This window comes from Manacus vitellinus, unplaced genomic scaffold, assembly GCF_001715985.3.
Source record: "Manacus vitellinus isolate BGI_N305 unplaced genomic scaffold, ASM171598v3 scaffold_0_pilon, whole genome shotgun sequence".
Lineage (NCBI taxonomy): Eukaryota > Metazoa > Chordata > Aves > Passeriformes > Pipridae > Manacus > Manacus vitellinus.
The window spans coordinates 9,367,662-9,381,923 of NW_021938789.1; the positions used below are offsets into that span (position 1 = coordinate 9,367,662).

General features: G+C 40.6%; 1 protein-coding gene across 1 annotated transcript in view; it reads right to left on the reverse strand.

The window, feature by feature from the left end:
• The window catches only part of FBXL5 (F-box and leucine rich repeat protein 5), a 37,629-nt gene that overhangs the window by 21,790 nt on the left and 1,577 nt on the right, over positions 1–14,262 (reverse strand). Inside the window, exon 2 of the mRNA XM_018067486.1 lies at positions 1,343–1,558. Coding sequence (XP_017922975.1) covers positions 1,343–1,558 — 216 coding nt within the window. The remainder of the gene's footprint in view (positions 1–1,342; positions 1,559–14,262) is intronic.

The following is a 14,262-nucleotide window of genomic DNA, read 5'->3' on the forward strand; positions in this document are numbered from 1 at the left end:
TTCTGGGACACATTTTAAGATGAAGTTCCACTTCACCTTTTAACTGAATACATTTTACACTAGTTATTCTAAAATTCTACCTTCCAAACTATAATTGGAATTTATAGTCAGACATGTATAGATATTTACTTTGGAAACTGAAAGAACTCTTAAATAAAGTAACTGATTTTTAAACACTTAAGTTAGACCAACCTCATCTATCAGTTTGTTAGCTTGTTCTCTGTGCCAGTAATAAGAAGCTGGCTCTGAAGTCTGCCCAGTAATTGCAACATATTGAAGTTCCTTGTAACTTTTACAGTAAATGCTGTAAGTTTTTCTTTTCAAACTTCTACAACATCAAGAACCCTGACTATTACAGAGAAAAGCTTAAGTCATCAGTTTAAATTGAACTAATCACACCCTAAAAATAGTTCAATAGTTCACATATAAGAAATCTGATTTTGCACACTTAAGAAGTCAAGTAACTTGCATCCTATTAGAGAAGGTGTAACACAAAGCCAAGCGTTAAATTTCCCTTCTCTTTCCCTTTCCTTCATTTTTTGATTCATTAATGGAAACAAGATAAATCTTAGATGGGAAAATGAAATCAATCAACTGCATATTTAGTATTTATCTTACTGAAAATTCAGACCACACATACTAGAAATGTAAAATGAGATCTTAAATTACTACTGGAGACTACAGTTCTTACAGTACAGGAAGGGGCTGCTGAGCTGGGTATCCCAGGGGAAAGACATGGTAGAATTAAAGTAGGATTCTACTGGAGAAGAGCTTAACTTTCAGTCACTGTCAAAAAAGTCAGCTGGAGAAATAATATTTAGAGGTTTTAGAGGACTGGCACATTAACAGCATTACTGAGCTAGAAATTACTGGAAGGAGTACATGACTCACAGAACAAACAATGCTGCTTTTTTTATAAGTCTGGGAATCATCTCTATTTGTGACAATAATACAACACTATGTACCACAAAAAAAAGGATACTTGGGGTTTCCTAACAAACTAATAAAAAACATTATTTCTATAGCCAGAAATTTTTTTGACCAGTTAGCAGAGCAGTCTTTATATTTGAATTTCCACATTGTCTCTCCAAAACACCTCCAATTATGCAGTGATGGCTATCTGTCACAAAATACATCTCTGAAAAGAGTTTTTACTAGAGATTTAGTAATTGTGATGAATGGCAGAAGAGTTTGTGTTTCAGACTGGGAAGTATCAAGAAACTATAAATGTTTCTTCTTCCTCCTTAGTTTAGTTGTTGAGAACATTAAGAATTGAGGCAAACTAATATGTAATTACAGCATGATTCCCTTAGAGCACAAATCCTTCTCCTAGTCTACTTACCTTCACATTCTTTAACCCTTTCTCAAAGAGGCTAAGCATCTCTGAGAGTTTGTTGTCTGAGTGCACATTGTACACTGTCCGGCTACGCTGCTGAAGCAAACCAATGATACACTCATTTTCAATCTGCTCATGCATTTTAAACTCCTTGAATGTGGCATAAAGAGACTGCAGCAGAGCCCGAAAATCATTGTTGTTGGAGAAGTTGGTCTTGGAAAGCTGGAAGAAAGAAAAACTCATTAAAAAACAACGAAAATCATGTCAAACTCAAGTTAAATCCTTAGAACAGTTATTAGCTCCAGTGATTTGCTGCTTTCATTACTTATAAAAGCTGAACACCTTCAGTTTTTTACATAAACAGAAGTCAGTAAAATCAAAGTTGTATTTAAGCAACATAAGCCAATCTTGTGAAACACTGAGGTAAACAAATGTAGAAAGATTTCCGGGCAGAAATCAATGCAATTTCCTCAGCCCAGCAGGTTACTGAAAGTCTGAGCCCCTCTCCCAGATCTGCATTTTAGTCTGTACCAAGAAGCCATTAACAAATCCCTGTGTCTACCTTTAGGGATGTATTATCTACAAGGAACATTGAGTCCTACCACCAAATACAAACTACACTAACTGTTGAAAGTTTCCCATGGACCAAAAACCAACAAATCAAGACTGCACAAAGTTCTAGGTAACACAGTAGTGCTATTTTTACATGTCTACAGTCACCATTGGCAGCAATACATTTTCAAACTGCATTTTCCTCTGGTGACTTTAGAAAAACTGGGTTTCTTCCATTCTTACATTTTAATCCATGTCCAGCTTCAAGAATCAAAGCCCACATCAGTATACAAGAGAAAGCATTCTAAAAGTAAAAAGTTTTTAATTTAATTCACAAAACAAGCCACTGGAATAGTCAGCAGTGCCTTAGTTTACAAAGGCTCTGGAATCTCAAGGTTTAACAAGAAATGGGCATCTGAGAGATACATGTTCATACACAGTACTTACATCAAAAAAAATACAAACTGAGATATGTAAAACTTTTTTTCATTTAAAAAACCCTAAATGTACTTACTCATTGTGACATTGCATTGCCACTTCCTGGCAACCACCAGCAATGCAACTGAAACACATTGGACACCTGCCAAGCTCTTATGCAACTCCAAGTCAGCTGTACATACTGTACATTACATGCTGTACATATGAGCAAAATGACTCGTTATGGAAAAACAAATTTACTTAGCTTCAGAAGAGAAAGAAAATAATGCACAATTAAGAGGGTTTTTTGTTGTTTTTTTTCCCCAATAGACCAACTACTGGCGGGTCAGAAAAAAACTGATGTTTGTAACACGCTGTGTTAGGATTTGAGGCGCACGTTGTTATGCTCATATCACTAACAGGAAAAGATCTTGGCTCCAAAGACATTTCTATCCTATACTAAGCTCAGAGAACACAATACACAGAGCAGTGGTACCAGACAAACTGAAGGCTCGACTTTCCATGCTGAAAAGCAGAAGCCTGAGCAAGCACAGGAGATGGGCACAGAAGCAACTCTCCAGGACAGCCTCCTCACCTCCCACCATTTGTGAATCAGACCTCAATAAAGCAGTGTGTTTTCTCATGTAGCATTTCTTTTGATTAAGGACTGTGTCAAAATAGTTCATTCTACCCATAAGGATCCACAGCACCCCAAAGACCCTTTTCCCCCCAAGAATCCCATTTGCTCCCAAATGCTTGGCATTTTGATTGACTTAAAATGTAAACAAGACTGTAGTGGATAACAGGAAGGTTACACAAATCTACTGTATTTTGTGGTTGGCTTTAAAAAAAAGTTAATTCATAAAATTGGTCCTGATAAAAAAATACCTTCTCATCTTCCTGACTCAAAGTCTTTTTAAGACTCAAAATTTTCTGCTGAACCTACCTTATTATCCACAAATCTGAAATAAATTAAGAATCCCTTTGTGCATGCAATTTAAGAACATCTGTTACAAATGTATTGTTATAGAAGTCACTGTAACATGAAACACTTGTATATTCACCTCTGCTACTGAGGCTTCCAGCAGATATCCAATTGATGAGGAACTATGGAGAAGATATTGAAGTTTAATGACTATACTTGAATCAGAAACCATTGTATTAAAAAGGCCAGCCAAAGCTGAGAACTGGCTTTTCAGAGGACAGGTAGCCTAGCAACAAAGTCACTCGGTCAGACCTGTAATTTAATTACCAGGCTGATGAAGTCTTATGATGGGGGACCAAGACTATTAACAGACAGCAGCTGCTCCATTCTGAGATCCACTTTTCACCAGCTCTCCACAAGGAAAACTAGTGCAGGAGTTTAGCAGTGCGAGAAGAAAACCACCACCCCCCGAACTCAGACAGAGAATGGCAAGGGGGTGGAAATGGACTCTACTATGGGTATTTGTTGACTCATCAAAAATATAAAGCCCAGTGCATGGGAGCCCTGAACAGCCTTAAAATACACCACACTAAACCAATGATCAGAGCCACAGGTGTTACAGATACCTGGGAGTTTTTTGGGCTTTTGAAGACATTACATTTAAACAGCTGAACATTACAGCGCTACTTGTTTTATGTTTGGAATGCAAACTGTAATTGAGGAGCAGTACGACAAGAGCAACAGTTCTGGTGACTCCTGAAATTTAAGAATTGTTCATAATCCTAACAGCACGAGCAACTGGCCAAACAACATTCAGCCCTTTGCATTGCAAAGTCTGTTTTAAACACTTCAGAGACCTTTGGCTGATGCAAGAATAGTCTAGAAGTAGCCAGGGGCTTTTAAATTCAGTATTAACTTTTTTATTAAATCCTTAATAAAATAAAATAAATGATGCAACTAAAGCATAGCTACGCTTGAAAACTCTTCGTAGCTCAGACAATCATATGCCAGTTTTAGGTGAGTGTCCAAGTCACTGGACTACAACAGAGCCATTAACATGCTCAAGATGAATGTACAGAGTTGTAGCAAACACACATCTTTCCATACTCTAAGATACTAAATTTTTGTGCTTCAAGAACAAGATACCAATACTGGCAATACTAACAGTAATTGTTATTTATACAGTGTTTCATGTTCACAACACTCAACTGAAAGAAACTCTACATTCAACTCCTGCATCTCCTTTGTGGCTTTAGTGATTTAATTAAAAAAATGAAACTTTCTGTCCAACGGAGACAGAGATATTTCTACACCCACGATGCTGTGAATAAATAGGGAAGCTCAAGACTGCTAATTAAATCACCAAATAAAACCCAGTATTTACTTGGTTTCTGGGAATGTTTTACACATGTGCCAATATGGAAAAATGTCATCTTAGAAGAAGAAAATTAATTTTCCAGTAATGTTAGCTTACAGTGAGTAAACTGAAACAGTTTTTTTCCTAATAACTATGCCAAAAATATATTCAATGAGTGAAAAAGGTTTGCTCCTTCCTTAAAAATATCCAAGCATATTATGAACTGACTGAAGGAGAAATCAGCAAACAGGACTAAAGAAAAAGTAAGCTGCTCTTATCAGACTTGCGCAGCAGTAAGCAAAGTCTATAGTGTGTTCTAACTTTCCCAGTATCCCTCTATTCCCAACTACAAGCTGAAAAACAACAAAATTATGAGGAAAAGAACAGGAAAGGGAAAATTGATTTTTCCACTCTCCTCAGAGATTTCACAAATTTAAAATGGAATAACTACTCAAGGTTAAAAAGTTTAACGTGGCTACAAATTCACAAACAGCTTTATTTCAAATGAAGGTTTTCACCACCAGCACCTGCAAATTCTGAACAATCGCTAACGCTAAAAATTCAGTCTGGAATCTAAAAAAAATTGAAAATATTTTTTCTTCCTGATCTTCTTGATCAATTGTTGTTCTTTTTCATGTATCATCACAAGTAACATTTTTGACAGGTCAAATTCCTATATATTCCGCTTTCTATGTGTAACCACATTAAGACTTACACAACCAGTTGATAGTCACTGGATGTGAAATAAAAGACACAATATGTCTGATGATCAACGTAGACTAGATTTCTACCACTAGTTAACTCAGCAGATTTAAAACTAATTTAAAAAACAGTAAAATCTTTTTCATTTTGGAGCCATCAAATCATTTTGGTTAAAAGAAAAAAGATATTAGGATAAATATCAGAAAAAGTTTTTCACTCAGAAGGTGGTTGGGCACTGGAACAGGCTCCCCAGGGAAGTGGTCACAGCACCAAATCTGAGTTCAAGAAGTTTCTGAACAACACTCTCAGGCACATGTTGTAATTCTTGTGGTGTCTGGGTAGGGCCAAGAGCTGGACTCGATGTTCCTCATGGGTCCCTTCCAATTCAGCATATTTGATGATTCTATTCTATGATTCTATGAAAAAAGTTATTTTTAGAACAGGACCAGGAAAAAAGAAGCAGCATTACTAGTTCAGCTACAACTTTTTCACTCTTACATTTTTAGGTATTATCACTTCACATATGCAACAGCATTAAAAGTCAAAGGACAGAAATCTGGACTCTGCAGAGATATTACCTCAATTTTATGCACAAGAAAATGGAGGAACAAAGACCACAACAAGGTGTGCCTGTGTCAATACCAAGAGCATGTGGTTTCATGTTATACTTAATCTGCTGAAAATTAGTGTGTGGGGGTGGAGGAGGAAACACAGAAGCAGCAGCCCTGCCCCTGCTTCTAGCTGTACATTCCTGCTGCTTTCCTGGAGTGTGTGCTAGCAATCATGCAGCTGCAAGACAAACCCATGTGTTGTACTGATCCAGTAAAATGTTGTGCCTTTTTGCAGATTTATTTTTTTCACCTGGTCAGTGCACTAGTAACACCCAACTATAGGCAATGTCTTTTAGGAATCCACAAGAAGTTCGGTTTACATGGTCCCCAAGGAAGAACTAGGGTGCAGAGATAGCCTAGCAAAGAAGATGACTGTCCCAGTGTCACCTCTCCTTGGCTTACTCTATGTAGAGATATATGAGGTGAACAGTAAGAAAATTGGCTGCTTCATGCTCCAGCTGTTCATATGTTTGAAGCCTTAAATCAGAGGAGAAATACAGTTTTCTACCCTGGGTGCTTTTCTTGGCTGTGGGTCAACTCAAAATAATAGTAATTAATTAGGCAGGTAGGACTGAATCTGGCAGAACTCAACAAGAAATTCAGAACTTTCAAGTGCCCTTCTGTCCATCGTTGTCTTCCCTACACAATCCTGTCCTCTGTGTAATCTTGTCAGTTGTTTTGCAGCATAACTAAAACCTTGAAATAGCATCTCAAAAAAAAAAACCAAAAAACCCAAACCAAAACCAAACAACAAACACTGTATTAACTCAAAGATTCAGGCACACAAAATTATTTTGTTTTTCAAAGAGCATTGGCAACACAGAAGGTAAAATCTTGTACTCTCTCTATTTTGAAAGGCTAAGGTCAAGCTGACAAATGCCAAGCATAAGAGTACAATGGATGTGAAAAACCCTACAGGTATCTCCATTTTTATTTTCCATTTTTTCATTTCCATTTTTATTGGTGTCTTTCACATCAGTATCTTGCACTACATACACGTCAATTTTGTCTAATGAATGTCCGTAGATCCATTTTTGAATCATGAAGAGCTTTTCACAAAGAGATATAAATAACGATATGGGACTGACTGCACCAAGATTTTCAGTGATGCAATTGCTGCGAGTGTCAGATCCCCCTGGGGACCACAGGAAAAGCACAACTCAGGAAGCACTGGTAAAATCACCTAAGCCTACTCCACCATGCGGTTTCCACAAGCAGAGGTTTACCAGGGAGGGAGGGACACAGGCTGTTACCAGGTCTGCAGACATAATTTAAAAACATTTAAAAAAAAAAAATTAAAAACATTTAAAAAAATAATTAAAGAAAAATCTAGTAAGGATATGAACTACAAGGGCCTTGAATGAAAGCATGATGAACACCTGCAATGATGCTGTTATTTAGCTGTGTCACATCATTCTAGATGCCGTAGAAGACTTCTTTCCTGTCTTATATCCTCAAGGCTACGGGTTCCCAGAAAGACCTGGTCTTCTGTCCTTCTGTCAGGGCATACCTGAAGTCCCATGAGTGAAATAACAGCAGTCTCAAGGCTCCTCCCCACTCTCCCACTGCACAAACACACAAACTACAACCACAGTAAAAATGCCTTTGTCCCTCTGCACCAGTCTCACTGCAATTTCCTAACACAATCAAAAGGAGGGCACTGGAAAAATTCCCCTCTCCAGCTTAATTCATCTTGGCACTAACTGCAAAAGCAAGATGCCAAGTCTCTCAAGAATTACAACTTACACTATTTAATCAGTTAAAGCATATTCTAGGATAGCTGCATAAAACCTGTACTAAGACTGATACACACTAATTACAGTGTCTGGATTTTTACATGAAATCAGTTTCTTTTTTTTTTTTTTTGTGCCACAGAATATGAGACAATAAATCATTGTTGCTTAAAGCAGAGAAGGGCAAAGGTGGGTTGTTACTGCTCTCCAGAACAGGCTGGGAGAGAGGACAAAAGATCAGAGTGATATCCAAAAGGTGAAAAGAAAACTTTTTTCCTACAATTCAAGGGCAAAATAGCTGATAGGCAAATACTGGGAAATAAAACTGCTACTATGTCTGGCATAAGAAAATACCCTCAGGTTCTTCTTAGGAAGGCAAAAAAGATACAAAAGGGAAGCATCTGACAGGTAAGACAAAATAGGTGTTTTGTTACATTGAAGAAATTATGAGGTTTGAGGTGGCAACAAGAACTAAAAGAGTCCTGATAAACGGAGTGAAATCGCCCTGTAGGTTTGAAGAGCTTCACTTAAACTCCAAACAAGTTTTACCACTGTTATCCCCCATTTCAGACCTCCTCTGACACTTTAGTTAAAATGCATTTATTTTAAAATGTAGATATTTAAAACGCATTGCCACTTCCAGATTCATCTTCAAAATATTCTTCTTCATAAAAAAAATAGTTCAAAGCTGTCACTTCCCAATAGTCATGACAAAAATTTACTGAACTATTCAGCATCCAGAAGCTAAGATGGAAAGATAACTGGTAGAGTCTCTGATGAAACAGAGACATGGACAATAAATGGCTCACCTATTTCTGGATGCCAATGAGGAGGTTTAATATCCTTCCATCGAGGAAGGAATTTTCTTCCATCTTCTGCCTGCAATGATAGCATAGCCTACAGTTTACAGACTTACTGGGACTAATCATCCAAAGTAGTTGTTTGTTCATTCTCAACATAGGTGAAGGAAGGTGCTCAATGCTATGGGAATAACCAAATACTATGAATTTCTAAATCAACATACACCCATTTGAAGCAACAGTGGAAAAGGAATAGCAGTGTACTCAAATACTGAAGAGGGATTTCAAAAGGAGAATGAAAGCTTTACCAGCATTTGTTGATTATAAACAGAGACACACTTATCTTCACAGAACAGGCATTTTCTGTTCTCAAGGGCATCAGGGGAAAAAATTTCACTTTGAAATAGTCATAAAGTTGAGAATTTATCTAGTTTTTCAGATTTCAGTCCCCCTGGCTGCCACAAAAAGTGTGACCATAACGTGGTCATATAATGCCCTGCCCAATGCTTTATAATGCCAACTCAATTCAGGAGTATTTTCACTCCTAAACAGTTCATCGTTATTACAGATGATATAAAAACATCACAAATTTAACACAGGAAAACAATCCGCTCTCTTCAGCGGAAGCCAAAGCTTGCAAGGAAGAGAAACAACCAAGATTAAAGAGAATGGCAAGTTATGAAAAGAAACTTTTTAGGTATATGGAAGTTTTGAAAAGAATCCTACAAAAACAAACAAACAAACAAACAAAAAAAATCCCCACAACCAAAAACCAAAAAACCACTAAGAACTTGTCAATGCAGGTAAATTCAACAGAACAGAATTTAGACTTCAAGTTAGGAGGACAGAGGAAACAGACTATAAGAGAAGGGATACTTTATGTCAACTATTTAACAAGAAAGGCAGATGACAATAGCAAAATTCAACGTCTTCTTTGCTCAAGTCTTCGTAAGAAAATTAATTAGGAAAAATATTTAGGGCAATTAATTTTTAACAAAGAGTCAGAAGTGTAGGCTAGCAAAGAAAAATACTAGTTAAATATTTATATAAGTTCAATGTATTCAAGTCAGCAGAATATGACAAAATTGAACCAATTTCCTGGAAGAACTAGCCAAAGTAATTACTGAATCATGAGAAATAACTGCAGAGATCTTTTGTAGAAAATTAAGATCACAGAAGACTGAAGTCAGGTAAACAGAAGAAGGACCTTAGATGCTTTTGATCAAACACACAAAGGTTTCACAATAAAGCTGAACTATTAAGGCAGCTGTTTACTCCTGTAGTGGTTAGTCCTGTTCCCTCCTCCCATACTGCCAGCCTGGTTCTGGAGCTTGTCTGACCTCTTAGTGAGCCAGTTTTACTGAATCATCTTTCGCTTCAGTTCCCTAGATGAACTAGCTGCTCATCAAGGGGCTGGCGAAGCACAAAGGATATCATCAACAATTAACCCTTCCAGCAGCAGCAGCCAGTTGTTACCTCCTCTCAGTCACAGTATGAAGTCTCACCCTAGTTTTGAGAGGCAGAGAGAACGTGAGAACAAGCCATCAAACATCACTAACTGCATTATAGGATTTAGAGTGCAACCATTTTTCCTAATGCAGCCTAAACTTGCTGGGTAATTATATAACACAAAGATTTGAAAACATTCTTTGGCTGCAGTAACTCCACAAGAGAGCAGGAAGTTTGAAATCCCTAACAGCAAGACCAGGTATCTTGTCTCTGGGAAAGGCCCAGCCAAAATTTAATCGCCATCTGTATCTAGACCAGAGTCTGCTACTTCAGTAGTCCTGATCTTGAAGCTATTAGAAGTAACAATCAGCCAGCACGGATTTGTTTAGAAAAAAGAATCTGATTTCCTTTTGATAAGATAAGTAAACTACTTAAAAGGAAGATGATACAGATCACAATTTCTCCATGATTTTTGATAGTTTTGCCTTACAGAAAACTAATACAGGCTGCAGGAAATGGCAGGGTAGCTCAAGCACTTGCAAACAGTGCTCTCAAGCCACAGCTACCAGCCAAACCACAGTGGGATTTTCAATATATGATCAGTCGAAACCTGTGCTGCCTCACGATGGATACGATACTTTCAGCCACAGCTGGGAAAGCAGGAAAGCTGGTAATACACAAGTGGCACATTCTCGAGTGTGGGAAACACAAGATCATAATGCGACAACAGAAACTGCCTCTACTGGACATCAACATGCTGACTTGGACGAGTGCATACTTGTACAGGATAGGAGTCTAATGACAAATATGAAAGGAAATTTGAGTATCAGTCTTCAGAGAAATATGGGATTATAGACAAGCACAAAGCGAGTATGCTGCTGTTAAAAAAAGACTGCAGAATAACAAATCTGCTCTACTCAAAACCAGCGTTGTCCCGTTTTGCACAACAGATTTCAGGAAAACACAGACATAATTAAGCTGAGGTTTCACAGTAGCTTAAGTCAATCTAGTTGCTGGCTGTCACAGTCCCCCCTCTGCCTCACGCTGGCTTCAGTAGTGACCTGACCAGTGCTTGCTGGCAGCACTACATCAACACAAAAACTAGCCTGCTTCAGAAAAAAATGTTTTCTGCCAGCTTAGAGCCTTTGTGAGTCACTTCAAGTGCTGATGGGAGCCAGAGAGGCAGGCAGTCGTAATAGCAGCAGTCAGATAGCTTGAACTGTTAGAGAATGGCAGCTTAGTCCTGACAAAAGCAACAAGTACGCTGGGGTACAGAAAGTGTGACCCATGTGATGAAGTAGAATGAATCAGTTTGCTCGGGACAGAGAACACATAACCAAGATGGAGGACAGGCTACAACTGCAAATCGGCACAAGATTGTTCTGAAAACGAAGAACGGTTCACTAGAGACAGGAAAACAGAATCTGCTCTATTTGTAGCAAAGATGACGTCAGGCATTAGGACAAGCTTTTTAGCTATAAAGACTGCCTGCTGTAGCACTCCACTGCCTACAGGGGGGACATCCTCTAAGCACTTAAAGAATCTTCTTATCATCAGAATAGGAGATAGATTTGATAACATTGTGGATTTCCTTAATAAGCAGACTTTTAGTTACTCTTATTATCCAAGTCCAGGGCACTGTGTACAACACAGGTAAAAACCACCATTTAAGAATGCAGCAAAGGTACAGTGAGATATCTGACAGTAACAGCTAACAAAGTAGGATAACTTTCCTAACACACCAAACATTTTAAATGTCCAGTTTACTGTTCTGTCTCACATAAAGTCCTGGAAGAACAAAATAAACCGTGTCTCTCTGCCCCAAAGGATTATTTAAATGCCTACACACTTCATCCATCAGTAACATCAAAACTCTTGCCCTGAAAAGCAGAGCATGGATGCATCCATTTCAACCTCACTAACATTTGGTGGAATTTAGCAAATACAGACGCTAACAGACAGCAACTACACAGTGTACAGGGAACCCGATGAACACAGGTAACATGGAATTCACAAAATTAAAGAATCCTCAAGGTCAAACTAAAGTTATAAAGAGCACGGCTTTAGAGATTATAAATGCCATGCAAGCAGAACTACAGTCTTACCTAATTACAGCATCTCAATCACACAAGTAGGAAAGTTTTCCTGGAAGTTTTTCTAGTGCAAGGCTAGCATTACTCTAAGATAAAAGTCACAGGTGAGGCACAGAGCTCAAGTTCTGAAAAAGGGTTAAAGGATGCAACAATGAATGCTTTAAGAAAAAAGTGCTTTTCATTCACTTCTTCAAAGGAAAAAGGGAGCAAGCAAATTCCTGTATAAAAACTGCAAAAAATCAAATATGATGATCATTACAAACTGGATAGTTTAGATCAAAAATTTTTAGGAAAAACAATCATTCCCGCCCAGGCAATTTTATCAGTTGTGGTAAATTTGGTCAAAACTTTGTGGAAGGCTCAATAAAAGTAAAAAAATACGTCTACAGGAACAAACCCCAAATGACAACAATATCTGGAGGTTTAAACAACATCTGTTCGGTTACCACCAACAGTATGCTGATGTGGTTACTGGGGGTCACGGCAGAGGAAGAGCCCCAGGTGCTTGCTTCCCTTCAAGTAAAATCCACTCTGTTAAGACATCATAAGTTTTCCTGCCGCCACGGCTTGAAGTTAACTGCAAATGCACCCACAGATAAAAGGCAAAGTGAAACTACACAAGGTCTCACGTTCTCCTCTCCCTAGACCCTCTGCTCTGCCCATTCAGTAAGCTAACCTAGCCAAAAAACAGCTCATGTTTTCTTTACCCGATCAGCAAATGGAACGGGCTCACACGAAAGGGCCTGGTGCGACCAGACCACTACAAGGTGGCATGTGGAAATCGGGAAGGAAGCATGAACTCCCCCATCCTGCTGGCAGCAGTAAGCTATTATACTGTCGCTCAAGTAACTTCACCCTTCTTTTAAACTTGTGTTAGCCAATCTGGTTCTCCCAACAGCTATTTAAGCCCACAGACGGGAGGCACTAGTTCTTTCAGTAGGAGTGCTGGCTGTGAAGTATTTGCCCAAAACCCTCCCACCGCACTCAAAGCTGCTGCAGGGAAGTTTGCCTTTCAGGTGACACACCAGTCTTGGTTACTAACTACCCTGACGCCAGAACAAAAATTATTTTTTGTCTACGGGCAAAACTGCATATATTTAAAATAAAAGAACGCACCTAGGGTACCTCTAAACCACTCGCCAGTTAAACGCTGTGCATAAAATCGCAAGCACAGACCGTGAGCGGGCAGCACGCACAGTGTCCTGCCTGGCAGGACTGACTGACAAACACCGCCGGGTCTGCCTGCTCAGAGAGCGCCAGGACGGCGGGGCGGCTCAGCCGGTGCCCGGCGCTGGAGGGCGGGACACCCGGCCCTCGGAGCAGCCGGGCAGGGCAGCAAGGGGAGCCCCGGCCCGGCGCGGCACCGCGGCGAAGCGGCACCCGCAGCCCCGGGAGTGGCCGGACAAGCGCCCGGTACGAGTTTGCCAAAGGGGCCGGGGCGCTGACAGCTGCGCACTCCTCGAGCCTGCCCCCCGCCCTCCCTCCCGCCCCGGGGCAGCGCGGCGAGGGCTGCGCCGTGCGCTACCTTGCCAGTAGAGCCCTACGAGCTGCTTCATGCGCCAGTGCGGGGCGGAGAACACGTCCACCTCTCGGGGAAGGGAGCCATGTTCTCCCCATGGAGCCGCGCCGCGGGCGGCGGCGCGAGCGGCGGCGCGAGCATCCACACCGCGCCTGCGCCCGCCCCGCGTGACCGCGGCCGCCGGTGCCGCGCGTGCGCCGCTGGCCCGCCCCTGCCCCCCCTGCGCCCGGGCAGTGGCGGTCGCTGGGCCCGCCTTGGCCGGGGTGGGGCTGCCGTGCCTGGGGGTTTCCGGCGCTGCGCTGAGTTCTGTGTTGGAGGCACACCTTCGGGGTCGTTCAGGTGCGCTGACGTACTGCCCGACCTGAAATCGTGCGCCTTGGCAGCGCTGAGTTAGTGGCTTGTGGATGTAAGGAAACAATTTATAGAATTACAGAGTCGATTAGGTTGGAGAAGAGCCCTGAGATCATCGAGTCCAACCTGTGACCGAACACCACCGCGTCAACTGGACCGGGGCACCAAGTGCCACATCCAGTCTTTCCTTAAACACCTCCAGGGACAGTGACTTCACCACCTCCCCAGGCAGCCCGTTCCAATGCCCAATCACTGTTTCTGTGAATAAATTCCTCCTAATGTCCAACCTAAACCTCCCGTGGCACAGCTTAAGATTGTCCTCTCATCCTATCACTACTTACCTGGGAGAAAAGGTCAACCCCCCCGGCTGCAACCTCCTTTCAAAGAGCAATAAGGTCCCCCCTGAGCCTCCTCTTC